Source organism: Saccostrea echinata, unplaced genomic scaffold, assembly GCF_033153115.1.
Source record: "Saccostrea echinata isolate AGI-Se365-2 ecotype Australia unplaced genomic scaffold, CSIRO_AGI_Sech_v1 ptg000060l, whole genome shotgun sequence".
Taxonomy (NCBI): domain Eukaryota; kingdom Metazoa; phylum Mollusca; class Bivalvia; order Ostreida; family Ostreidae; genus Saccostrea; species Saccostrea echinata.
In genome coordinates this window covers 4,247,928-4,275,760 of record NW_026889809.1, presented here as the reverse complement: position 1 = coordinate 4,275,760, position 27,833 = coordinate 4,247,928, and the positions used below count along the sequence as shown (strand labels likewise).

The 27,833-nt window shown below is 34.4% G+C and overlaps 1 protein-coding gene across 1 annotated transcript in view; it reads right to left on the bottom strand.

Annotated features, from left to right (window-relative positions):
• Positions 1 to 27,833, bottom strand: part of LOC133175015 (nucleoprotein TPR-like) — a 62,298-nt gene that overhangs the window by 29,899 nt on the left and 4,566 nt on the right. The window contains exons 2-39 of the mRNA XM_061310110.1: positions 26,691 to 26,795; positions 26,409 to 26,482; positions 26,210 to 26,306; positions 25,060 to 25,163; positions 24,827 to 24,940; positions 24,416 to 24,559; positions 24,205 to 24,285; positions 22,291 to 22,447; positions 21,995 to 22,066; positions 21,723 to 21,901; positions 21,361 to 21,573; positions 20,681 to 20,811; positions 19,679 to 19,780; positions 19,165 to 19,249; positions 18,841 to 18,900; positions 18,360 to 18,541; positions 18,132 to 18,210; positions 17,658 to 17,801; positions 17,113 to 17,286; positions 16,547 to 16,687; positions 16,243 to 16,353; positions 16,034 to 16,082; positions 15,759 to 15,869; positions 15,002 to 15,096; positions 14,603 to 14,743; positions 13,961 to 14,095; positions 13,661 to 13,735; positions 13,328 to 13,405; positions 13,105 to 13,215; positions 12,783 to 12,907; positions 11,703 to 11,850; positions 11,427 to 11,564; positions 11,109 to 11,293; positions 6,801 to 6,863; positions 6,549 to 6,611; positions 4,175 to 4,237; positions 2,831 to 2,872; positions 210 to 251 (exon numbers count right to left, since the gene is read on the bottom strand). Coding sequence (XP_061166094.1) covers positions 210 to 251; positions 2,831 to 2,872; positions 4,175 to 4,237; positions 6,549 to 6,611; positions 6,801 to 6,863; positions 11,109 to 11,293; positions 11,427 to 11,564; positions 11,703 to 11,850; positions 12,783 to 12,907; positions 13,105 to 13,215; positions 13,328 to 13,405; positions 13,661 to 13,735; positions 13,961 to 14,095; positions 14,603 to 14,743; positions 15,002 to 15,096; positions 15,759 to 15,869; positions 16,034 to 16,082; positions 16,243 to 16,353; positions 16,547 to 16,687; positions 17,113 to 17,286; positions 17,658 to 17,801; positions 18,132 to 18,210; positions 18,360 to 18,541; positions 18,841 to 18,900; positions 19,165 to 19,249; positions 19,679 to 19,780; positions 20,681 to 20,811; positions 21,361 to 21,573; positions 21,723 to 21,901; positions 21,995 to 22,066; positions 22,291 to 22,447; positions 24,205 to 24,285; positions 24,416 to 24,559; positions 24,827 to 24,940; positions 25,060 to 25,163; positions 26,210 to 26,306; positions 26,409 to 26,482; positions 26,691 to 26,795 — 4,213 coding nt within the window. The remainder of the gene's footprint in view (positions 1 to 209; positions 252 to 2,830; positions 2,873 to 4,174; positions 4,238 to 6,548; positions 6,612 to 6,800; positions 6,864 to 11,108; positions 11,294 to 11,426; positions 11,565 to 11,702; positions 11,851 to 12,782; positions 12,908 to 13,104; positions 13,216 to 13,327; positions 13,406 to 13,660; positions 13,736 to 13,960; positions 14,096 to 14,602; positions 14,744 to 15,001; positions 15,097 to 15,758; positions 15,870 to 16,033; positions 16,083 to 16,242; positions 16,354 to 16,546; positions 16,688 to 17,112; positions 17,287 to 17,657; positions 17,802 to 18,131; positions 18,211 to 18,359; positions 18,542 to 18,840; positions 18,901 to 19,164; positions 19,250 to 19,678; positions 19,781 to 20,680; positions 20,812 to 21,360; positions 21,574 to 21,722; positions 21,902 to 21,994; positions 22,067 to 22,290; positions 22,448 to 24,204; positions 24,286 to 24,415; positions 24,560 to 24,826; positions 24,941 to 25,059; positions 25,164 to 26,209; positions 26,307 to 26,408; positions 26,483 to 26,690; positions 26,796 to 27,833) is intronic.

Here is a 27,833-nt window from a genome sequence, read left to right as displayed (position 1 = left end):
TACTGTTATTGACATTATTACTGTAAATTGATCTAATCTTTCTTACTGTTATTGACATTATTACTGTAAATTGACCTAATCTTTCTTACTATTATTGACATTATTACTGTAAATTGATCTAATCTTTCTCACTGTTATTGACATTATTACTGTAAATTGACCTAATCTTTCTTACTTTTATTGAGATTATTACTGTAGAATTGACTTACTCTTTCTCAGCTAAATTATTTCTCAACTGGAAAATTTCCTTTCTGTAAGATAAAGGTAATGAACATTTATTGGGCACATTAACAAAACACTCTCTCTTGCTAGGAGTATAAATACATGGACCAATCAATGTATATTATTAAATGCTATCATTTCAATTGCCATGACTTCATCAAGTTACCAAAAAAATATGCTGACAAGCAAATTCAAAGAATTATGGTCCCCAGCTTTTGGTGTTTTAGTGGATGGGATTCAATAATTAATGCATGTTGTAACTGTCTTCATTGTTTGTGTGTCCTGTCTTGTCTGTGCATGTCAAATATAAATGCCATATTTTCTTTCATTCAGAAATTATATCCAATATTATTTTTTTTTTTTTGAAAAGTAGGTCAAACCTCAAGGTCAATGTCAAGGGGTCAAAAATCATAGAATATTTGAAAAGGTCTTGTCAAGGGTAATGTACATGTGAAATACGAAGGCCCTACCTTTCTCATTCAAAAGTTATGATCAAGGTAAATGTAATGTTAAAATTTTTGAAAAGTAGGTCAAACTTCAAGGTTAAGGTCACGGGGTCAAAAGTCATAGTATATTCGGAAACGTCTTGTCAGAGGTAATTGACATCTGAAATATAAAAGCCCTACCTCTTCTCATTCAATGTTATGACTAAGATTAAAGTTTTTGTGACAGACTAACACGGGGCTCTAACTGGTGACTAATTTAGTCGCCATGGCGCCTAAATTTTTCTATAAGTCGCCAAATTGGCGATCATTTTAAATTTACTTGGCGTTCGTCAAATTACTGAACTATAAACATTTTCAATATTTTCTTTATAAAGAGCAGAAAAAAAGTTTAAAAGTTAGAAATGGCCATGTCTCTTTATATTGACTAATATCAGTTTTAAAATTGGTGCCTAAAAAAATTTACCTGCCGACTAAAAATATGCATTGGCAACTAAATTTTTTTTATTAGAAGCCAGTTGGCGCCTAAATTTTAGAAGTCATGTAGAGGCCTGTAACAGATGAATGTTTTAATGTCCCCTCGCTTTTGTGAAAACCTTCATTTTTTTGTTCAAAATAAAACTAGTTAAGGTTCGTAACATCTGATCCTGAGTACTAAAAGCTCTTTTTGCAGAAAACATTTAAACTTCTGAGCCCTGTGACCTTGACCCTGCCCAAATGTCTGTAGAATCATTACAAACCTCTTGATCCCAATCAATCGGTTCGACCTCCTAATGCTCCACCAATACTAGCTATATCTCTAAGATTTTACACTTCTGAGCCTTATGACCTCAACCTTGTCTAAATGACTTTGATTTTAAAGATACATGTATTCTAGCAATAGCTATAGTTACATAACAATTTACAAGTCTAGTGATTTTAAGGTATATTTCATGTACTCGTATGATGGGGCTTGCACTCCTACAGAAGTTACCAGATACCAGATGTATGGTAATTAGAGCTGTTTGTGCAAAATTGACAAATAATTTTCTTAGTCAGTAAAAACAAGAAGTCTGTGAGCCAATGCACACTAGTAATACACCCCCCCCCCCCCCCACCCCGATGTGAATATATGATCTCATGACTCCCACCCTATGGCATGCCTAAACAGAGTGTGCTAAAATTTCAAGCATCTGTGATGAGTAATTGCTGAGAGAACTGCAATGGAAATTTGGTACAGACAGATGCATGGAGAAACAGGAAGTTGACATCATATTTGTACAAAAATGAATCCCACCATATGTCATGCTTAAACAAAGACTGTGCTAAAATTTCAAGCATCTCCAATAATTAATTGCTGAGAATACTGCAACAAAAATTTGTTACGGACAGCCAGACAGACAAGCAGACAGATAGACAGAAAGACAAACTTATAAGGGCATCGTCGAATACACACGGGTGATCTTGTCTTTTACTCATCACCTGTGGGCAAACTCACCGAAAAAAAGTCATATGTAATTAATATGTGCGGGTCATTTGATTGGTTGCTCCACAGAGTCGCGATGGCAAGTCAACAAATTAAAGTTTATGTTAAGTATATATGTTCGGCAATGACAAAAACTTTTCTGTAGTTAACACACGGATTGCAAATAAATCCACTCACCTGTGCATTTTGCAGTTTGAGAAAGGTACTCTCATATAATTTTCTACCGGTATTTGATGTAAGTGACCTGTATGATTTGTCTTTAATCATTTTAAAACAAAATTTGCACCTTTTAACGGGCCTCAGGATATTAAGCATAATTAGCAAACTAAGAAACATATTTTCAAAATTGAACAGTTCCAATTTTCTGATTGGTTGTCTATAATCAACAAATTAGCATATTTTACGACAATTTTTCGGAAAGTTTGCCCACGGGTGATGAGTAAAAGACGTGATCATCTGTGGGTATCCAATGATGATACAAGGGTAAAACTGTATACCCCACCTCTCCTTTGGAAGGGGTATAATAAAACAGTATACCTCCCCTCTTTTGGAGTGGGGTATAATTAGGAATATACAAATTTATTCAAAATAATTCACTACTTTACTAGAAAAATAAAACCATTTCAACAATCTACTATTCATTGAGGTACCTTTTCTATCTGGGAAAATACCATAGAGAACTTAACTATGTAATACTTACTCTTTTGAGCTGGCAATAGTTTGTGATTGACTGAGTTCTTTTCTACAAGGTAACATTGTCAGGAGTTATATACATGTATGAATAATACAGAAATGATTATTAAATCACATTAATCAGCATGTAAAGCTCCTATTAAGAGTTTAATACATACATGAACCATATATAAAATAAATCTTAAGAGTAATGAGTAGGGATGTCAACGAATAGTCGACTATTCGACTATCAGTCGAATGGACCGACGATCGAATAATGAAATGACATTCGAATATTATTCTAACTAAATAAATGCAATAAATGAGTGATAGGTGAGATGGAATTCTCATAAAAAATTTGAGAAACAGTCTTTCCTCATAGACAGTCGATAATTTTCAAAAAAAAAAAAACCCGTAGATTTTCCATGTACGTATAGAAAGTACAGCAATTATAAGTGCTTCACTACAGCGAGAATTAATTGTCAGTAACTGCCTGTGTTCTTTTTCTAATAAATTACCAACCAAAATATTGGGCTTTGTTTGTAAAATTATTAATTGGACTTGATCTTATACCATGAACCAGTTATCTTTTGCTATTTTAAGTTTGCTCAAATGCAAGGAATAAACCTGTTTGATACTTCGGTAATTATTAAAACAATGCGCTTGCATTTTAGACTGTTTGAGGACATTTTGAGACCCCTCCCCCCCTCCATTTTATTTCATAATAAGCTTTAAAAAATATCCGATGGCAATTTTTTTATGCTTACTAAATAAAAAATGACTGCATGTACAGGCCGATTTATGAATTCTATTGACGAGGAAATAGTACATTTTGGAGAATTAGGTTTCTAAATTTATTTCATAGAATCATGCTATCCACGCGTTACGTTGCATTAATTTTGATGTCACTTTTAAATAGATTTAAGTAAAAAGATTTTTGAATGTGTACCAATGAAGTTTGAAATAAAATTTTATTTTCTGAAAATGTTCCGAATATTCGACTATCGTTCGAATAATGCAATCGAATGATCGACTAAGGAAAATAAATATTTTGACATCCCTAGTAATGAGATACTACATTGTAGATCACAAAATTTTTTAAACTTAAGATTATTTTTGTGAGATAGGTATTTGATATTTTTAAGCGGGACAAAATTTTCATGAATTCTGGTTTTTGCTCTATATTAGCTGTGCTAATAAAATAATATGCGAGAACAAAATTTTTGCAAGCAGACGGTCTCACATAATTACGCGAAAATAAAGTTCTCTCGAATAAAAAGTGATTTACAGTAAATTAACTATTGATTGTTAATCCTGTACCATACATGTATTTAAAAAAATAAGTCTTTATATAAGAGTATGAGATACTAACTGTAGATTGGTAATCCTGTTGAGTAGTTCTTGTCTAGTGTTTGTCATGTCTTGTAGTGCTTTCCTGTACAAAGGAAAATCAAAAGCCTGAAAGGCTTCAATGACGTCGAAGAAGAAAAACAATTTCAAAAGATCATTTTGAATTTGAAGATAGCAATAAGTCAAGTGAGTGACTCAGGAAACATAATTAAAAAAATAGTTTAAACAAAATATCACAATTACAGTCTGGGGCCTTATGTCATGGTCCGAATGGAGCAGGGTTCGAATTGACCAGACACCGTCGAACATGTTCATGCTAAATTCTTTTCAGTCAGTTGAAGAACTATGAAGGATTTCATGAATTTATATAATATTTTTTTCTAATTGCCAATGTCAAAGCATTGTATTAGTGATTGCATCTAAACTACAACCAAGACTCTGTTCTGTTACAATTACGATCGAGTTACGATCGGGCGTGGTATACGGTATACTGGGAAATTGAGGAAATGGAGAAATACAGCAATACTGGTCAATATCATCGGTTTCTAGGATAGAGTTGGTTAGAAAATTGTATAAGTAAAGCTAAGATTTAGAAATTCAATCTTTTTAGTCTTGTAGTATTCAAGTTTATGTAATTATTTTACCTCCTGTTGTGTTGTTTATGTTACACGGTTATCGTTCCGAAATGTTATTCATGTCATTCAATGCACCCTTTCTGTAGAAATTCATCCGCAACAACCATCACGTTTTTCTTGTGTGAGAATAAAACATAATATTGTTGTTTTGCAATAGAATTAATTGCAGATATAATTGATGCAATTTTATTTTCAAGCTATTATTCATTTCGAGCGTTTTCAAAGAAATTGGTTTATAGCTATTGCTACTTTCTATTGCGGATGCATCGACTGACACATTCGGTCGCGTACATATCCGGTCATGATTTCAACTGGGCGCTTGCTAGATGACGTTCGAGCTCCAAGAGCTCGACGTCATAAAAATCTCAAGATTTTAACTTGTGTGGAAGCAGTATTCTAGTAATATAATAATAACAAATGTTAAGTAAATGAGAGAAATTATGTGAAACACTTTGTCCTAAAAAGTCCCTAAAGTGGAGATCAATTGAAATTAATATACTACTCCAGATTTAACAGCAGTTGTTGCTGACCTTGGAGACAAAATCCAGCATGAAAGTCAAGATAAAACATTGGATCAGCGAGAATGTTTAATAACACAATCTTTCTCAATTTTACATTTCATAAGAGATTTTCCAAAGTGATGATCCTTGCAATATACACGTACAATTGCACATGTTCATAAAATGAAGTCCAAAATCCCTTGTCATTAACATGAACTGTGTCTAAATTTCAGTGGAACTTTTGTATTTATCTTTACATACTTGACTCAGAACTGTGACTTATATAATAGTGTTATTATTTGGATGTACTATGCCGAAATAGTAGTCAGGGTTTGACACATGGTGCACGAGCCGGAGGCGAGTGCACTATGTGTCAAACCCTGACTACTATTTCGGCATAGTACATCCAAATAATAACACTATTATAATTATTATGCTGACTGTTGTTTGTATACGACAATTTAATTAAATTCTCAATCCCAAACCTGTTTGCAGACGTTAAATCTAAATGAAAATTTTCTTGAACATTCTTTAATCCAGCGTTATACCAAAAAGCGTTTTATTGACTCCGAAGAACCAGTTCACGTTACGTTGCAATTTTGGTTACTGATAAATTCGATTATTTGTTAGAGAATTTTTCTTTAAGATCCTTATCAATAATATCAGTCTTTTAGAAATTATATTCATTTATTTCTTGTTTTGTGACAAATGTATAAAAACTACGTTTATATACTTGAAAATACATTCCGTAAAGTAGCGGTGTTTGTGGCGTAATCGGTAACACGTTGGACTGACGTTCTCGAGATCGTGAGTTCGATCCCCAGCGTGGGTGCTAAATACATTTTCTCTAGAAAAGACAGCCATGCACTATTTCGGCATAGTATGCTTACGCTATATAAATCCTTAGAACACTATGCGAAAATAGTTGGGTATTGATTATATAGAGACAAACTGACAGGAAGCATAATAATATCTTATATATGTCTACATACTTGCTTCTTAACTGTGACTTTCTTATATATGTTTAATTACTTGACTCGTAACTGTGACTTATATATATCTAATACTTGACTTGTAACTGTGACTATCTTATATATTTGACATACTTGACTTGTAACTGTGCCTAGCTTATATATGTTTACATACTCGTAACTATGACTATCTTTTATATATTTACATACTTGACTCGTAACTGTGCCTAGCTTATATATATTTTCATATTTGATTTTTAACTGTGACTATCTTTCATATATTTACATACTTGACACGTAACTGCTCTTCGTTGGCTGTTTTAAGATCCCGTGTCAGTTTCTCTTTCTCTTGGCTATTCAGAAAAGTTAAATAATTGACATGCATAAACAGCAAAAGTTTAAATACCTGAACAAAAATGTATAATTTAAACCACAAATCATTAAACAAACAGAAACAAGACCAATTAAGAGTAAACAACTTGTCCCACTTAGGTAAAGATGAAAAAATAAACAAAAATGTCTACAGATCATGCTTTACTCACCTGTTTTTACTAGATTCATCAAAAAGTTGTTTCACTCTCAACTTCAAAGCATCTCTTTCTAGACTGTTAAAAAGATCATTACAGAGTTTAACACTTAGGTTATACAGTTTAATATATGAAATATTGTAAACCAACTTTTATTTGCATCTAAGAAATATCTACAACTTTTTGTAATCTTCTTTTACTCGGAATATTTATTGTCATGAACCATTGATTTAATTGTTTATAAATTTAAAGTGTATTCCCAGTCACAAAATTGATAGTTGCAGATGGATTTCAAAAAAAATGTACCTCAGATAAAAGCTGTTGCAAATAATAATTGCTTTAGAGTATTTACACATTTAAAACATTACTGTTTTAAGCATTATTGATCACCCATATACTACACATGTACCGTGTGTGATACCTTAGATAACTATAGTGGGTATTTTTTTTTTACAAAAAACAAAAAAAAACTAGAACTGTCCAAAAGGGACAAATACCCCCCGCTGGGTTTTTCAGAGAAGGTACCAAATCACTCATGTTTTCTAGATGTGAGAGGTGTTCACAATTTGCTTAAACATTTAGAGTGAAAATTTAATTACTCATTATATTTTTTTAATGAATGAAACTAAGGTGCAGCCTAATAAAACATCAATGCTAGTAATTACAGTATTTTTTAATTACATTGAAAAAATAGGTTGCAAGTATCTGTCATCTTTGTGAGACATAACACTCTGCAAATTGATTGTTGAAAAAAAATATCATAATTAATTATACAAAATCAAATTGATCTTAATACCTTTATATCAAACTCATTTTAGAAATAAAAGGCTGGTTCCAGTAACTATGTATTTTGACAGACATAAATTACAATTAAGAGACTTAGACAACAGAGATCTTTATTTCTTTCTGCCCAATTCCCAGGAGATATAGATAAGACTTGCTTGATCAGAGATGCCCTAAGAGCTTCCCACACTGAACTCATTAATTAATCTTTAACTGGATGCATGTCCACTCATTACTCCAAAGGGACAAATGGATTTACACTATCTGAGCACTGTGTCATTTAAAAACTGTTTTTAATACTTTGTGATTTTTTTTTAGTTCTAATGAGTAGTTTTAAGCTGTAGTTCACATTTTTGTACAGATGTTCTAGATTCTATGTCTCAAACCTTAGACATGAATCCGAAATGACTAAGTCAATAAAAATGAAAAAAAAACACACCTGTAAAATGCAGAAAAATTATCAAATAATGTTGAAAATACCAGGTGGACATCTTCATATGGTAAATAATAAGTGTACAAATTTTCATACAAATCTATGCAATAGTCTCTGGGAACAGATCCGGACAAAACCACATAATAAAAATGAAAACAAGAGGCCCAAGGGCCATATCGCTCACCTGAGCACTGTGGCTATGAAAAAAAAAGGAAAAATCAGTTAAGTATTGAAAAGCTTAAATGCATAAGTGGTCCCAACCTACCCCTAAAAAGGGAGTGGGGGGGGGGTCATGATTTGAACAAACTTGAATCTACACTATCTGAGGATGCTTCCATATAAATATGACAAACCGTGGCTTTGCTGTTCTTGAGTTTTTTAAAGATTTTTCCTATGTACACCTATGTAAAACTTTGATTGTTCATTGTGGCCCCACCCTACCCCTGGGGGTCATGATTTGAACAAACTTGAATCTACACCACCTGAGGATGCTTCCATATAAATATGACCAATCATAGCTTTGCTGTTCTTGAGAAGAAGATTTTTGAAGATTTTTCCTATATATTCCTATGTAAAACTTTGATCGTCTATTGTGGCCCCACCCTCCCCCCGGGGGTCATAATTTGAACAAACTTGAATCTATATCACCTGAGGATGCTTCCACATAAATATGACCAATCATAGCTTTGCTGTTCTTGAGAAGATTTTTGAAGATTTTTCCTATGTACACCTATGTTAAACATTGATCGTCCATTTTGGCCCCACTCTACCCCTGGGGGTCATGATTTGAACAAACTTGAATCTACACCACTTGAGGATGCTTCCATATAAATATGACCAATCATAGCTTTGCTGTTCTTGAGAAGAAGATTTTTGAAGATTTTTCCTATATATTCCTATGTAAAACTTTGATCGTCCATTGTGGCCCCACCCTACTCCCGGGGGTCATGATTTGTACAAACTTGAATCTACACCACCTGAGGATGTTTCCAAATAAATATGACCAATCATAGCTTTGCTGTTCTTGAGAAGAAGATTTTTGAAGATTTTTCCTATGTACACCTGTGTTAAACATTGATCGTCCATTTTGGCCCCACCCTACCCCTGGGGGTCATGATTTGAACAAACTTGAATCTACACCACCTGAAGATGCTTCCATATAAATATGACCAATCATAGCTTTGCTGTTCTTGAGAAGAAGATTTTTGAAGATTTTTCCTATATATTCCTATGTAAAACTTTGATCGTCCAATATGGCCCCACCCTATCCCAGGGGGTCATGATATTTTTGAAGATTTTTCCTATATATTCCTATGTAAACTTTGATCGTCCATTGTGGCCCCACCCTTTCCCCTGGGGTCATGATTTGAACAAACTTGAATCTACACTACCTGACAGTAATTCCACATGAGTTTCATCTTTCCTGGCCCACTGGTGCTTGAGAAGAAGATTTTTCAATAATGCCATTAATTTTTTGCTATTTCGTAATTATCTCCCCTTGGAGGAGGGCGTGGCCCTTTATTTGAACAAACTTGAAACCCCTTCATCCAAGGATACTTTGTGCCAAGTTTGATTGAAATTGGCCCAGTAGTTCTGGAGAAGAAGATGAAAATGTGAAAAGTTTACGACAACAACGACGCCGACGACAGACAACGGACAAATTTTGATCAGAAAAGCTCACTTGAGCCTTCGGCTCAGGTGAGCTAAAAAACACCTGTAAAATGCAAAAAAATTATCCAATCATGATGAAAATACCAGGTGCACACCTTCATATGGCGAAGAATAAGTGTACAAATTTTCAGACAAATCCTTGCAACAGTTTCCAAGAAATGGTCTGGACAAAATCTCGTCTACAGACAGACGGACAGACAGACGGACAAGCTGACTCCAATATACCCCCCCTAAACTTCGTTTGTGGGGGGTATAACAAAAAACGCATCTCCCCTTCAAGGTTTTATTTTCTTATAATAAGCAACACAAGTGCATGAGTATCAAGTGGGCAACATCAAAGGCAAGTCTAAATGTCTTACTTACTGCATACTGCTCAAAATAACTCATTATTATCAAGTCTTACACAGTCACAAGTTTTAAATTATCTTTCAGTAGAGTGAATCCTGTCTTAATCACCATTTAATGTTATGAGTTTGAAGTCTAAATGCATTGCATCTCATCTTAATCTCCTGTTCCAAGCTTGAAGTCACAAAGTCAAAGGGTTCTACCGCTATGGCCTAGACATTTTTCCCTTTACTTTGACCTTGATTTAATAAATGGGTCAAGGTAAAAAAAAAATGTTGGTGCAGTACATCCTTATCTTAATCTCATCTCTCCATGTTCGAAGTCTGAAGTCCTTAATAGGCTTATGTCAATGGGCTGACTTTTTTTCCAAACTTGACCTCAAAGAAAGGGGTCAATGTCAAAATATTAAATGCAGAGCATCTCCCTTAAATCTCATTGATTTGTTTTCCAAGTTTCAAGTCTTCATGTCAAAAGGTTTTAAAGTTATGGTCTGGACATATTTTTCTTAATTTGACCTTGAAGGAAGAAAGAGGTCAAGGTAAAAAATTTTGGTGCAGTACATCTTGCCTTATGTCAAACGGTTCTCAGGTTATGGCCTGGACAATATTTTAGGGAAAAGATCGAACCTGACCTTGTCAATGAGCAAAGGCAAAAAAAAATTGTTGACCTGCATCTCTCCTTAACATCATCTACATAATATACACTCAGTTTGAAATTTAATGTCAAAGGGTCTCAAGCCAGAACAAAATTTGGTTAAAGAAAAATAAGGAGAAGAAATTTGACAAAAACAATTAGCCCCTTCATGATAACTGCGGTACTACTCTTTTGCAGGGCAAAATAATGACGCTTGGCAAAGTTTTTGTTGAGAGATAATTAAATGACGTATATTTATCAATTTCTTTTACGTCATATTTCACCAAACTATACCATTTTGCCCTGCAAAAGAGCAGTATCGCAGTTACCGTGAAACGGTCTATACACTGACATGTATCTCTCCCCGTAGAAGGGGAGACATAAATATTTGAAATGACCATGAAAAAAATATGAGCCTTAACAAAGCTAGAACAAATATGAGCCCAAAGAAGCCTTACAGAATTTTTCTGTGTTCATCAGGATCTGTTCTGTTTGCCTGCTCTATAAGATGATTAGCTCGACTCTTCCAGCGGTCTACCTCGTTCTTCAGAGTATTCCTTTCAATTAATAATGCCTCTTTTTCTGCTGTCAGGTCCCGTATGGAGGCTTGTAGTGGGTTTACACTAGCCTCAAGGTTGGACACCTACAACAGAAAATCTCCACTCAATTTCTGTGACCACATAAAAAAACACTACATGTGGCAAATAAAACCTCCCGTAAGATACCTTGTAAAAAAATTTATTTCCGTATAGTAAGGAGGAGATCCTTTATGATACCTTAGCCTCAAGCTCCTGTACTAGCTGCTCCAGGCGATTTTTGTCCTCCCTCAGAAGTTTGTTACTGTCGGTCAGAATGTTCAAGTTCTCCACTTTTCTCATCAGATCAGCATGTTGTGAGGCGGTCTGGACATTGGCCTGTCAAACACCAATAGACAAATGTCAAAATGTATGAAGTGCAGAAAATTAGCTCAGTAGTTGGGAACATAATAGTAGATTTAACTTACGTAATTTTACATGTACATGTGCTTTTATCTTACGTAACTGTACACGTACCTGTGCTTTAATCTGCTGCTCTGTCAGCGCCTTTCTCATGTCCTCTAATTCCTTCTTTTGTGTCTCGTATCTATACTTGACATTATTACACTCTGTCTGCACTATCTCTAACTTGGACTGGGCAATTTCTTTCTCTTTTCGTAAAAATCTGCAAAATAGTCCATCTTCTTGTTGAAGTGAATACTGTGCATATTTGGATTTTTAATCCTTCATACATGTATGTTAGAAAGTTTAACATACATGTAGACATGGAACACATACAACTGCAGAGGTTCCAAATTTATGAATGAGTTAAGGACACATGCAACGTAGTTTGAACTCTATTGTCTTTTTCCCTGGAGTTGAAGAGTTCCAATACTTGAAGGAACTGTGTGCTACATTTTTGATGTCTATATAATTATGCTCTTGTACACTTTTTCTAAGACAAGTTTGGATAAACAAAACAACTAGAATATGTTTTGTAATTTTTGTATACTTTTCTTTGAATTATACAAGAATATTCATCAATTGATACCTTTTCAAAACACACTGATTTTTTGTCTACGAACATCTGATGGCACTATAATCTTAAATTAAGAATATCTTGAAAAATTATCAGTAGGAAAGGTATGTTGCCTATGTCCTTAAATCATCAACAGAGGGGTAATTATCATGTCTACCTGATGACTTCCTGTAGGAATAATTATCCTCTACCTGATGCCTTCCAGTAGGAATAATTATCATGTCTACCTGATGACTTCCTGTAGGAATAATTATCATGTCTACCTAACGACTTTCTGTAGGAATAATTATGTCTACCTGACGACTTCCTGTAGGAATAATTATCATGTCTACCTGACGACTTCCTGTAGGAATAATTATCATGTCTACCTAATGCCTTCCTGTAGGAATAATTATCCTCTACCTGATGACTTCCTGTAGGAATAATTATCATGTCTACCTGATGACTTCCTGTAGGAATAAATATCATGTCTACCTGATGCCTTCCTGTAGGAATAATTATCCTCTACCTGATGCCTTCCTGTAGAAATAATTATCCTCTACCTGATGACTTCCTGAAGGAATAATTATCATGTCTACCTGATGACTTCCTGTAGTTGTTCTGTGGACCGAGCTGTATCTTCATCAAATGATAGGTCGGCCAGTTTCTGAGGTGACCCGGATCGAGTGACCGCTCTTTGTATGGACAATACATCATTGCTCATCTGCAGTCAGAATGAAATCATGGCTATATATTGTACAATTGTTTTAGAGTTTTATTAATACCAGGTGGTAACTAGTGCTTCATTGTAATCACTAAACTAACTCAAAAATTCTATTTTTTTAATTCATAATTTTCTATGTGACCATGATCTAGTATAACACAGCCAGACAAGGACAATAAAATGATGTAAATGTCCACCTTCTCCATCTGTTGGTGAAGAATGTCATTCTGACTGGAGAGTTCCTCACTTCTCTTCTCCAACCTCAGACACTCCTCCTTCAGAATCTTCTCCTGTTCTAACCATGAGTTCTAAACACAAACAAATTATTGTACAAAATTTCTGTTGTCCACTTGTAAACTATTCTGCACACTATTCAATTCTATATTGCAATACAAATCTACAGTATACCATTAAACCTACCCTTCCTTCCTCCAAGTCTTTTTCTGCTTTTATTCTGATTTCTTGTTCAATTGCCAATTTAGAATGGAAATCTTCAAGCTGGAAAGCATAATATTAAAATACAACTCCATCCATGTACTGTACTACATGCATTACATAGATCACAGATATAATCACAATCATAAAATTACTGACCAAAAAAAAACCAACCTACAGTCATGATTCTGAAAGCAGTCATTGTAAACTACAAGTATCATTGCTAGGTGTTGATTGTCATTGTAAGCTGATATAAAACATAAGCTATAGTCAAGATCTCGAGAGAGAGAGAGAGAGAGCTATACTAAGAATTCTGACCTGTTTCTTGACAGCTGCCAGTGCCTCTACATCTGCAGCATGAAGCATCAGCTCTCTTTGGTATTTGTCCTTGGCCTACAGAAGAAGTATCAGAATTACTAGAACTGTTGCCATATTTCATACTGGGTAATTCTGCTTACATTTAAATCATTTATCTCTTTACATACACATTACTAATATATTACTAATATTCAATGTACACCTATACCTACACTCTGTACTATAAAATAAACTACAAACAGAATACACCCTGTACCAATACCTATGATAAAAAAACAAAATACAGAGTACACTGTATACCTCACTAGCCATCTGGACCTGCTGATTACACTCCTCCCGGCTGGCTGCCTCCCTGGCCAGGGCTGAGTCTCGGGTTGACACTGCTTCTTCTAGTTCCATCTGTAGTTTTGTTAACTGCTTTTTCAGATCACCATTCTGTGTAAGACAATAAGAGGTAAAGGCTAATTTCCCATAGAGAAATTCAACTAATCACATATTGCAGTAAAAGAGAATGCTAAAAATTTCTGATATCAAAAGAACTCTAATTATGGGATCTCTAGATGACAGACACTGTACATTTATACATCTAAGACATTAAGAGGAGGTTTATGGTGCTGTGATGTCCATGTTTATACAGCTATCATTTACCAGTTTATGCTGCTCATCTAGTCCCTTCATCATTTCCTCTATCTGTTTTGAGACTCTCCCTCTACTGACTTACCAGTTTATGATGCTCGTCTAGTCCCTTCATCATTTCCTCTATCTGCTTTTGAGATTCTCCCTCTACTGACTTACCAGTTTATGCTGCTCATCTAGTCCCTTCATCATTTCCTCTATCTGTTTTGAGACTCTCCCTCTACTGACTTACCAGTTTATGCTGCTCGTCTAGTCCCTTCATCATTTCCCCTATCTGCTTTTGAGATTCTCCCTCTACTGACTTACCAGTTTATGCTGCTCATCAAGTCCCTTCATCATTTCCTCTGTCTGCTTTTGAGACTCTCCCTCTATTGCCTTCAGTCTCTCTAACACAGACTGCTTCTCTTCCTTCTCCCTCCTCAGTTGTTCCTCCATCTGATTGGTACACTGCAAAGACACATCAGCTGATCAACATGTTGAACACCTGGAATTTGTCTGAGTTTATTGTCACACTACGTTTAGACTATGAATTTGGCTGATAGCTCTTTCAATGTTTATTCAGTTCTATTTACATGTACATGTATCAACTAAATCCTGCTAGCAATCAAATTCAAACCTTTAATTCTCAGATATAAACATATGTATACTCCCTAAGGGCGAGACTTCTATTACAAAATTCTATAAATTGCAGGAGACCTGAGATACCTCAGTTTGTTCTGTGAGGGCCTTCTGCAGGTTGTCTGCAATGCTTTTGTACTCAGTCACATGCTGTTTACCCCTCTCTAGTTGTTCCTTCAGATCTAGGAAAAAAGTTTTATGGAAAATATTTTTAAAAGCAGAACTTGATTGTAAAGGAAATAACAAATTAGATTTAAAACAAACTCAAAAGTTTCATTTTCTACCTGCAAATAACGTGCAAAAGAATTTTTTAGATAAAATATATTTTTTGGAAAAATTTCCTTCTGAAAATGACTAATGTACTGTAAATGAGTTTATCATTAAATTGATAGTGATCCTGATACTCTGCATGTGTAACCAGCTAACATTGACCTACTTTGAACTTGTGAACCCAGCTAACATTGACTTACTTTGAACTTGTGAACCCAGCTAACATTGACCTACTTTGAACTTGTGAACCCAGCTAACATTGACCTACTTTGAACCTGTGCACCCAGCTAACATTGACCTACTTTGAACTTGTGAACCCAGCTAACATTGACCTACTTTGAACTTGTGAACTCAGCTAACATTGACCTACTTTGAACTTGTGAACCCAGCTAACATTGACCTACTTAGAACTTGTGAACCCAGTTAACATTGACCTACTTTGAACTTGTGAACCCAGCTAACATTGACCTACTTTGAACCTGTGAACCCAGCTAACATTGATCTACTTAGAACTTGTGAACTCAGCTAACATTGACCTACTTTGAACTTGTGAACCCAGCTAACATTGACCTACTTTGAACTTCCCTCTTGGTTTCCGTTACTTGATACTTCAATGTCTTTACTTCCTCTGTGTTAGCTGGTGGGGCTCTGTCAGGGGCAGTTACTGGTGCAGTCCTCAGACCATCTGTCAAAACACACATAGACACATGGTATTAAGCCAAAAATCTTGATTTTAAAGGAAATAAAATGTATATATGTACATGTATATATTTATGTGTATACATTATGTGAGTACAGAGACAGATCCATTTAAAAAAATATAAAAGTCACCTGTTCTGACTGTGTGACTTTCTGATCTTCTTTGAGCCTCCACTAGATTAGCTTCAGTAGTCTTTAACTGTAAAGGTACAGGTTTTCATTTTATTACCTCTCTAGTTATTTTACACAGGATATGCATACAAAGTAAATCCTCCTGACACAAAATGTGTATTTATGTATATTTTTAAGTGTATTTCTTATCTTTGAGTGATAAAGTTACGAAATGCTGTAACCCCTACCTGCGCTTTGGCTTCTTCCAGCTGCCGACGAGTGTCCTGTAGAATTTTTTTGACATTTTCATGATTTTTTATCTCCCCTTCTAGTTGTTGACGAAGTTGTTTTGTTTGATTCTGCACAAAATCAGAACAAGTTGAAAAATTAATTGCTTATAAACAAGCATCACACTTAAACTTTACTTTCATTCATCTGAAGAATTGGAAATGGAACATCAGTACAATCAATTTTAAAGATATTTTTATGACTAAGTTATATTATGCAGCTCAGTGTTATTTATTTGTGGTAAATCTGTTGTATCACCATTACCTCCCAGAGTTCCACCACTGCCTTGTGTTCGTCTTGAGTTGCCTTCAGATTTCTCCTGGCTGTGTTCAGTTCCATCTCTAACTTTTCTATCTTATTTGTATATCTACTTCTCACTTCCCTCTCAGAGTGTTCTAATGTATTCTGAAACATGAGCCAAGAAACAATACATGCTAAATGTTGGGAAAAAGTTTTCTGGAATTCACAGTCTTCTTTACACCCCTAATCCAAACCCCACTCGAGCTTGTCATAAACAGTAACTCATGCCACGCCACCCTAATGAAGCTTACACCCAATATTGTCAATTTATCTACATGTATAGCAATCCATGAACTGTCAACCCACTTTTACATATACATTAAATCTTCAATCTACCTACATTTATGATTCTCAAGTACTGAAATATGAACAAGCATCTTTTTGCTTTTAAATAATGATAATCATAATGGGGGGGGGGGGGGGGGGGGGGGGGGAAGGATGTCTTTAGTGAACAACAAAATCACTCTTTCCATAGAAGTCATTTGCATCGATTTCCTAAAAAGATACTTGCCACACAGATAGAAATATACCTGTATAGACTGTAAATTGGCCATCAACATGCTCTGTGAAGTTTTCTCTCTCCTTAAATTGTCAATGTCTAGTAGAAGCCTCTGTTCTGCACTCCTTAATAATTCCTTCTCTGTTCTAAGATGATGACATTGGGCTTCTGCTCTAGACAGCTTCTCTTGGGTTGACAACAAGTCCTGTTTAAAGAGTAAGCTTTTGTTTTATATGCGAATCTAAATCTAAATTCTAATTTAATTGACTAATTCGATTCTACTCTCTGCAGCTCCATCTACAAGTATGTGTATCCTTCAAAGGAAGCATTCTTTTTCTGCCTTTACAAGTTTTGAAATTTCTATTCCATTTGCGATAGGATTTGAAAATTTTGCAATTCTATTTTTTATTTTCTTTTTTACAGAACCATGAATTTCCGCAAAATTTAAGCAACTGCATTAATTACCTGCTGCTATGGTATGTATGGTTCATTGAAGCATATTGAGACATTTCTTGTCCTACTTATGTCAACATGTCACATGTAAATTTAAGTGGACACAGATAGACAAAATCTGACCTGTCTCAGTGTATTGATAGTCTGTTCATGTTTGGCTACAGAAGAAAATAACTTTTTCTCTTTTTCACTAAGAGAGGCCAGCTCTTTCTTGTATCCCTCAGCATTCCCCTGTAGAATTTTATTTCTCTCAGCTCCATACTCCAGCTGGGAAATATTTTAAAAAGACATAAAGATATTATACTCAACATTAAAGTCACAATAAAGAAATCTAAAGAATCATACATCTGTCTGTTACATTTTCAAAAGTTCACCTGACCCAGTTACATGCATATTTGAGGAGTGAAAAAGTTTCTGTTACAGATATCTTCACAGATGAATTACTTGTAAATTTGCGAGATGTTTTTCATTTTGGTCAGTTAGTTGTGTTTTTTATTAAAGACTTTCATGCTCAAAATCATTGTAATTGCTAGGATCATTGAAACTTCCAGAAACAACTAAGAAAAGCTAATGTTACTTTTGTCAGAGTGCATGTACCTGAGATGATAACTTCATGTTTTGCCTCAACATTTCTGAAAGTTTAGACTCTTTTTCCCTCAATTCTTCATTCAGCATTCTGAAAATTACAAATTCATTACATGCTGCAAATTACTTAGGTGTGACTAAAGTAACCTAATAAAACAAAAGCATTTAATAACAGTTTTAGGGAAATACTGAGATACAATAATATTTATAATTTACTGGCTTATCTATATACTCTAGTACCTGACTTGTTCCTTCATTTCTGTTTTGTGGCGATCAAACTCCTCCTGACATTGTTTGAAGGCAGATTTGACTTCCTCCAGGGCCTTGTCGGGAACATGAGCGGGGCTCTTTAGGGGACTTCTCAAAATGGGGCTCTTCAATGGGGTAACAGCTGTTGTTGATGTCATTTCTAGCACCTGACCCTACACAAACATGAAATCTTATCCATGATAAAGGTTCACTTGTTAGGCTGATTACAACAAAATATATGTAAAATGAGTACATATTGAACATGCAGAGTACATGTACAGCATTTCATTTCTGCAGGATATTTCACTTCAAAATACCACAATATTATAAACACCAGAAGATTTTCTTAATTGGGGACTATGAATAATGATCATGCAACTCATAATGAAATCTTGAAACCAATTCTTAAATCACATGAACTATGAGGTTAATAATTCATGTCAAACTAAAGAGTTTATATTTTGTTCCTTACATCTTCTTTTTGTTGTAACAGAACTCGGTAATAATCTCTCTGTCTCACAATGGACTCCACCTGTAGTAAATAAATTAATATCTCATACACAAATTATCACTATCACAAGTCAGGCTATTATAAATATTTTATTTTATTGTTGTTCTTTTTTTGTTTTGTTTTGATTTTTTGTTTTTTGTTTTTTTGCAAAATTAAGCAAACTTACATTATCAATGCCAAGCTCTCCTATCATTATTCTTGGATTTTTATGTAAAGACTTCATGTATTTTAAAAGCAGTTATCAGTATATGTAGCTGTCGTTTAAACTGAATTTTAAAGTCAAACCATGGTAGCCTGTCTGTCCCTGGCTGACTTAAGTTCCTGCATCTCACTGAGGGCTCTCTCTAGCTGCTCCTTCAGATCTTTAGTTCTGTAAAATACATAATACAGGCACATAAAACATCATTTAAACTCTGCGCTGATCAGTTCTATTTGATATTAATGACCAAGTAGCTGAATTTTACCAATAAACCTTCTTCAAATAATTCAAGAGATTGTTTGATGTAAAAAAGTTATATTCTAGCTTAATATCCATGTCCATGAAGTGTATTCATTTTATCTGCAATTGATTATTTTGACACCCATTCCTATCCACAATACTCTTACTTTTCCCCTGTGCCCCCTCCTATCCACATTTAACCTTACTTTTCCCCTGTGCCCCCTCCTATCCATTTTAATTTTACTTTTCTTCTGTTCCCCTCCTATCCACATTTAATCTTACTTTTCCTCTGTGCCCCCTCCTATCCATATTTAATTTTACTTTTCTTCTGTGTCCCCTCCTATCCACATTTAACCTTACTTTTCCTCTGCGGCCAGGCTCTCCTCCTCATCTCTCTTCTCACTGAGATCTCGGACAACCCCTAATAATCTCTGGTTCTGTCGCTGTAGGTCCTCAATGTTTCTGTCAACAAATAAATGTATGTGTATTAAAACCAATGAAAATGTTCAAGTATGCATTGTAAAAAAATTCCCTGTTTCAATTCTTGATAAATCTGTTACACAATTAAGTACACAATTTTTTTTATTGGGGGGGGGGGGTCCAATATGAAAAATTTTAATAGATATGTACTGTATGTCTACATGCATAACAAGTTCTTTGTGGTAAAATAAGGCCTTTTTTGTTTATGTCAATATGCACCAGCAAGCTGAGTTCCTATTTTACATCAGGCAAGGAGATCTAACATGAAACTACAAATTCTGAATGCAACCAAATGACCTGATATGTCCTTGTATTACTTGAATGTATCCAAATGACCTGAATTTACAGTACATGTATATTACTTGGCACTATTTACCTGAATGTAACTAGGTGATCTGACACTATTAACCATGAATGAAACCAGGTGACACTACTTTACCTGAATGTAACTAGGTGACATGGCATTACATTTCCTGAATGTAACCAGGTGACCTGACATTACATTTCCTGAATGTAACCAGGTGACCTGACATTAGATTACTTGATTGTAACCAGGTGACCTGACATTTTATTTTCTGAATGTAACCCAAGTAACTTGACATTACATTTCCTGAATGTAACCAGGTGACCTGACATTAGATTACCTGAATGTAACCAGGGGACCTGACATTACATTTCCTGAATGTAAGCAGGTGACCTGACATAAGATTACCTGAATGTGACCAGGTGACCTGACATTAGATAACCTGAATATAACCAGGTGACCTGACATTACATTTCCTGAATGTAACCAGGTGACCTGACATTAGATTACCTAAATGTTACCAGGTGACCTGACATTATATTACCTGAATGTAACCAGGTGACCTGACATTAGATTACCTGAATGTAACCAGGTGACCTGAGATGACTTCTGATGAGGTGGTGCTTGAGATGTCAACACAAGAAATGTCATCCTCTTGTATGATTCTCCTCCCCTTCACTTCCTCAATCTCCTTCACTAGAAACTGCACCTATAAATAAACAACAGCTAGTAAATGTTCCAAACCAGATAAAATACTAACACTATATATTAACTGCATGACTGATTGTATAGACGTTTTATTCCCTGAAAAAACATATCACTTAAATCAAAATGATTTATGTTATAAATGTAATAATACATTACGATAAATTTAAATTTTCTATAAAATTCCTACAATTAAACAATATTTAAGGTCTGTTCATGAAATTTCTATGAAATTCCTACAATAAAAATAAGGTATGCTCATGAAACACTGATGCTTCCTATGGCAGCTCATGACCAAGGTTCAAGTTTTTCAATAGCTGGTTAAACTCAAAGGTCATAAGGTCAAAAACGTTGGTACCCAAAGAAAGGTCTTGTCACAAGAAATATACATGTGAAATATGAAAGGCCTAGCATCAACCGTTCAGAAGTTATGGCCAAGATTTATAATGTTTTTGTTACAGAAAGACCAAAAACTATATGTGACCCAAATCTCCGATTACAGGGGCATGAAAATATTCCTCAACTGTTTGGAGAGGTAAATATTCCTATTAACCTGTTTTGACAAGTCTTCAGTCTGCTGTTGTAGTTTTTGATTTTCCCGTTTCATGTAATTATATTTTCTGTTGGCCTCATCCGCTTCAATCCTCATGTTCTGACTCTCCAGTAACGCAGCATCCAGTTGTTTGTTCATCTGTTCTATCGTCTCCAGGGACTGCTCGTAATCCTCCCGCTGTTTACGGATCAAAGGAGCCTTCTCTTCTATCTCCTATAAAAAAAATTCACAGTGCTATAAATTTAATAACTCTTTACCGGTAGATACTTTCTATTGAAACCTTGCTTTGTTTTCCATGTTGATCTTTGGTTAATTAAAAAGCTTAGTTTTGACAAATATTTCAGAGAAAAACAGCATAATACCTGGAGTATTGTGTCAATGTAGCTGTTGAGTCGTTTGGTTTCCTCCTTCTCCAAGTAGAGATTTTCGGAGGCTTGCATATATTCATTATAGATCTGTGTTAGAGACATTCCAGAATTTACTAATTTACTTGTGGCTGCTGCGTTAGGGAAGAGAGTCTCCACATGTTCACTGGTGGCAGCTACACAATAATGACATGAGAAAGGTCACATACGTGTCAGAGTTTCTTGTTTTAAAATTATAAATATTGAATCTTCTCTACATTTTGTGTTACCTTTCTTTTTTATTTCCTCAATAAGTTCATTAGCATTCTCCAACTCCTTTCTCAAATTCTGTATTTGGTTTTCTGTAAAAGAGGAAACCATACATTGAACAATGAAACTAAACAACTGGTGTTCATGACTCTGCAACTACATGTAACTAGTTACTATGCCACAATGTCTTGAAAATTTCAGTTTGAGAAATTCTCCTCATGCATGTACAGGTATATTTGTACATTTAATGTTACATAATTATTTAACTTTTACTAAGTACATGTACCTACACTTTTAATCACCACCCTTACTGTACCTCTGTCTGTGAGTTCTACGTTGAGTTGTTCTACGTCTGACTGATGCTGGTTCTGGAGCTCTGTGTAAGAGACCGAGGCCTCCTTCAGTAACTTCCTCAGCTCATCCACTGCCCCCATCAACTCCTTACACTTCTCTTCAAGGTCTGAGGCCTGGCCCTGATCAACACAGACAAAAACCTCCCTCATGAATGCATGTAGCACAGAATGTGTGGGGCAATTACACATGTTCAGTTAGTGTTAAATCTAAAGCAAACTAGCAGGGCGCGGCGCCATGCCCTTTTTTCCAGCGCCATGCCCTTTTTTCCTTGCAAAAATAAATAAATATGCCCAGCAGAGGCAAGATGGACTAGCGGCTTTGTTTATTCAGTGCATGCTGATTAGCCCCTTTGTTTATTTAATGCATGCAAAGTGTGAATTCAGGACAGGAAATCACTTCTCGCTTGAACGCACACAGCCACCTGGCCAGGTAACATGCCTCAGGCTGTCAGGGTATAAGAGATAACAGGAGAAAATATCATTTGATTGCATTGATTATGCAAGAATTAGCCCAATGTCAAAGATAGATTAATTTGTAAATTAAAATGTTACACATTTTAAATTAGGATCGTTTTTTTTTAACTTGAAAGTAGAAAAAACAGAGTAGATGAAGAAATGTGAAAAATAAAACTGCTGATGAATGAAGTCAACTTACAATGTACAGTACCAAGAAAAAAACAAACAAACAAACAAACTGAATATTATGTGTGAAATGGGGTAGGAAACAACAAAGTATGAAGTTAGTTTCTTTCATGTTCAATGATTCTGTGTTCTAACTTTTTGAATTGACACCCAGAGGCTTAATGTTTCTAAGCCAGAAAAAAGTTTTAACCAATTTATATATTATTTCAAGTTTAATTTTTTGGTATGATCAGTGTTCACTTGATTTTGTTGGTAGATTATTTTCAAAATAAAGAGAATGCCTTCTACATTTATTATTCAAGTAGCCCCCCCCCCCCCCTTGCAATTTTGTTCTGTTACTTACCTCATACACAAATAACAATATTAAAGCAAGGGAAAAAAATTCATACTCCAAACTAAAATAATTCTTGAGCAAGTGACAAAAAGATTCCCACCTATTACTTTTTAAGCATAACCTTGACAACCATACTAATTTCTTGATTAAAAAATTTGAATTTAAATTTTGGCAATAATTGCCCTGTCAGTGTGTATTAAATTAATTAAGCTGACAGATTTATACATTTTTCTTATAGATACTTGTATAACGAAAGATTTCAGCATTAAATAATAATTTAAGTACATAAACATGATAAAGAAAATATTTGTAATTTCAAAGACGTTAAAAAGTGCCCTCATGAAAACTTGTCGTGGCATAAAGTGCCCTTTTGATCATTGGATTACCATGCCCTTTTTAGGGTCTGGATTTAACACTATTCAGGTATATATACATGTACCTTGAAATGACTACATGTATATTTACAGTTTCTTTTGAGTGCTAAAGACTGGAAAATCATTTACATACCTTTCTGCTACATGTACATGTATGAATCAAGCTTGATATTATGTACATGTACATATACTAGTATAGTTAAACAAAGATTATTCTTTGGTACGGTGCATTTAAATTGTGAAATACGTGTTAATGCACATGCACTGTACCTTCCAATAAATATTTGTAAATAAGCAGGCATTGTAAACTTTGAAGAGATTTATTTATAAGTAATATGTTGTTAACCATGAAAAGATCTGCCTTTATAAATACTTGTACCAAGTGTTGTTTAGTTTGTAGAGATCTGTGATTTATAAGTAACAGGTGTTATTTTTACTTTGTAGAGATCTGTGATTTATAAGTCACAGGCATTATTATTTACCTTGTAGAGATCTGTGATTTATAAGTAACAGGTGTTATTTTTTACCTTGTAGAGATCAGATAACTTCTGATTGGCCTCCAGTTCCTGTCTGAATTGTTCATCTGCCTGGACCTGATTGTTATGGGCCTGAAATGGAACAAAAAATAACAGTATTAAATATACATGCATACTGAAAATCAGAATTTTTTATCCTAATTGTTGTACAAACAACATTGTACATGTACATGTATATCTGTAACAAATTAAGAATCCTTACATCTTGCAGTTTTTCTATGTACTGTTCAATCTTTTTGACTTGTTCTGCATTAGTCTTTCTCAGTGCATCTATCGTGTTTTGGAGATGTTGATTTTCATCTGTCTGTTCTTCTAAGCGACTTTGTAGGTCCAAATTCCTGGCAGACTTTGTATAAAAACAAACATAATAGATACATGTATATACAAATTTAACACTTATAAGTAAGTCACATAGATGAATAATTTAGTAGATAATCAGTAAATTTGTGCTTTCTCGCTTCTTTTATCACCTTGAGATAGAATATTTAGTATCTGTAATTTAAAATAGTTTAATGTTTATTGTTAAAAATATTTCTTAGTTCTGTTTACTATAACATCTTAAAACGTGTTAGAAGAAAGATTCTTCATCACAAAAAAGATGTACAACCCATACCTGTTCCTTCCTGACATTAAACAGCTGCTGAGTTTTTTCTGACAAGTCCTTGTTTAACAGATCAATCTGCCTCTGGAGAGCTTCCTTCTCATCCTCTAACCTCTTCTGTGTAAACTACAACATCATGTGTATAAATCTAAAGAATCAACTCTCAGAGTAATGGTGTACACAAAAATCAGGATACATAATCCCCAGTCAGGGATGATCTGTATGATTTTATCTGATGACCTTACCTGTGATGTCACCACCTGGCTCTGGAACTCGGCGGCTTGAGCCTGGGCCTCAGTTTTCTCTCTGTTGGCCTGAGCTAACTTGTCAGACAAACTACTCCATTCCTCTGTAATCATAAATCATGTGTAACTCATTCAGATTCTATGTAAAATAGGATGTTTAGGTTTTTATTACCTTTTTCCCCATTTTTTTTTTTTTATAAACATGTACATGTATTTGTTTATTTTGAAGCTGATTGTGGTTGTGCACTAGTGGACTGAGGACTTTAAAAGAGCATCTCATGAGTACTGGTTGGCACAGATCCTTGCTTTGTGACAGTTTTTATGAACTGTTTTTACTGTTAGTTAAACTCCTTCTTTATGGTTTTATTTATGATTGGGTGGGTTTTACTTCAATGAAATCCTTTATTATGTTAGATTTTGAGATGTTTGAGAGATAAGGATTTACCTTTAGATTTTGATGGGCAAAAGACTTTGTGAATTAAGAGTTCAACAAATAATTCCCACCTAAAAATGGGGAATATTTTCCACAAACACCCCCTTCCAGAGATACTGATTTGGAATTTTGCTGCTAAATAAGATACCTTGAAGGCTTTCACAGAATTTTCATCAAATTTGAAGAATTAGCTGAGTGAAAGTAAAATTAAAAGTAGAATTTCCAGAACTGGTACTTGGAAAATGACAGAATTTCAAAATGGAGATTCTGATTCAGATACTTTTAGTAACAATATCACTGAAGTTTGTGAAACTGCATTCAAAGGGGATTTTAATTGTTACAAAAATTATTAGTAGGAGCTAAACCAGATAAAAAGGTAAAGAAAATAATGATCTGATTACCAAAGACTGTAGTCAAGAAGCTACAATATTTGTGTGTTTATGCCACTGCATGACTTTTCTTGGCAAAAGACAGAGGATCTTGGTGTATGAAAATCATTAACATAATGAACAGAAAGTTTGGAAAAGTTATTTTAAAAAGACTGGAGATGTCAAAAGCATGTACTGTGAAGAGTTCCAGGGATACACAAAAGTAGCTGTGTGGACAAAAGCAAAGAGGACTCCAAGAAGGCAGAGATTACAAGAATTAATGATAATCAAGAGTTAATTTACGGGTACAGGTAACTTTCCTTAAAGATCACAATTAAGGAATCCCTACCATTTAGTCTCTCTATCTCTTTACTCCTCTTTTCCAGTAAAACAGTCAAATCCCTTTTCTCTGATTCAAGAGTTTCATTTGCTTTTGTCAAACGGAGCTGAAAGAAAGAGAACAAGAAATTAAGATAGTTTCTAGCCTCAGCTTCCACACAGAGAATTAAAGTAAACACAAACTCTAACAATAGTTTCAATACAGATACCTGTGTAGAGAGAGAAGAGTTTTCCTCCTCCTGGATTGACTTTAACTTTTCTGTTGCTGTTGTTAACTTTTCAACTAAAAATTTAATATGTAATTATATAACTATACCATACAAAAATAGTGCTAATGAACTTTGTCTACTTGGAATATTGCTAGACTGTACCCAGCTTCAGATCTAGAGTGTCATATTTCATTCCAGAGGGTTCCAAGAATTTTTCATTTGTACAAAAACTCCTGACAAAAAATGATTGTTTTCTATTTCAAAAAACAAATTAATTAGTACCTGTGTCAGCTAACTCTGTCTTTAACTGAGCATTTTCTGCTGCAAGCTTTTCTAAATTTCCCTGGATCTCTGCCAACTGGCTCTCCACTTCTAACTGTCTTTGTTCTAGGACGAAATTCAGAGATTAAAGTTATAACTGCTGCTAATTGTTATCAAATTTAAGCTCTGCCCAAAGTTTTACACATTATAGAAAGTATAGTTTGCATACTGTTGATTTAATACATTAGTAATGTTGTGTTTGTGTCCCTGCTTCCTTTAATTCCTGAAGAATTTTAAAATAAGAAAAAGGGGGAAGAAAGGTCCAACATTTAAAAAAATATATGATATTTTATTAAAAGGTTTTAAAATTAATCAAATTATCATTTAAAGTTTGATGACATTTTTTATAATTATTTGTTGCACATCAATGATGCTGATAAACAGTCGGATCGTCTGATTGTTGTCAATTTTTGTTGTGTTTAATAAATAAGTAAGTGTTTTTATTTCAACATTGCAATTTTTAAAACAATGTAAGCTGTTTTTATATTTTAAAAGACAAATATTTTTATGATCATATGTATATAAACTTCCAAATATGAAGGGGAGGAATGTAGTGATGTTCGATGTATTTACGATCGGGATCGAGATCCTGATAGTGTTTATAAATAATGTAAATAGTTTTAATTAGTTACCCCCTAGACCTTGCAGAGTCCAGACGTATTATACAATATTATATTATATATATTAACACTACATTGGTGTCAGAAGTGGGATAACGAAATCCTATATTTGACTGATTTATTCTCTTGTATGTTTAATAAATAAAATTAGGCCATCCTTATAAAATTGTTTGATATTGCTAACAACTAACAACCTCAGTACATGAACACAGACTTCCAAACTTTAATGAACGATGCCATAATGTGACGTCTTTTATCTTGACTGAGTGTGTGACTTTTAACCTTCCAATGTAAGATTAAGGATAAGACAGTATATTTCTATTTGACTTTACCCATTGAAGCTGCTTGGGATTAAGATTGAAATGCTTACTGAACATGTTTCAACAAACAGTTACACAAAAAAATAGTCTCATTTAAATTGTATTCAATTTAAGGCTTCAAACTTGCAAATCTCTAATAAATAAGCACTTCAGAATAACCCTCT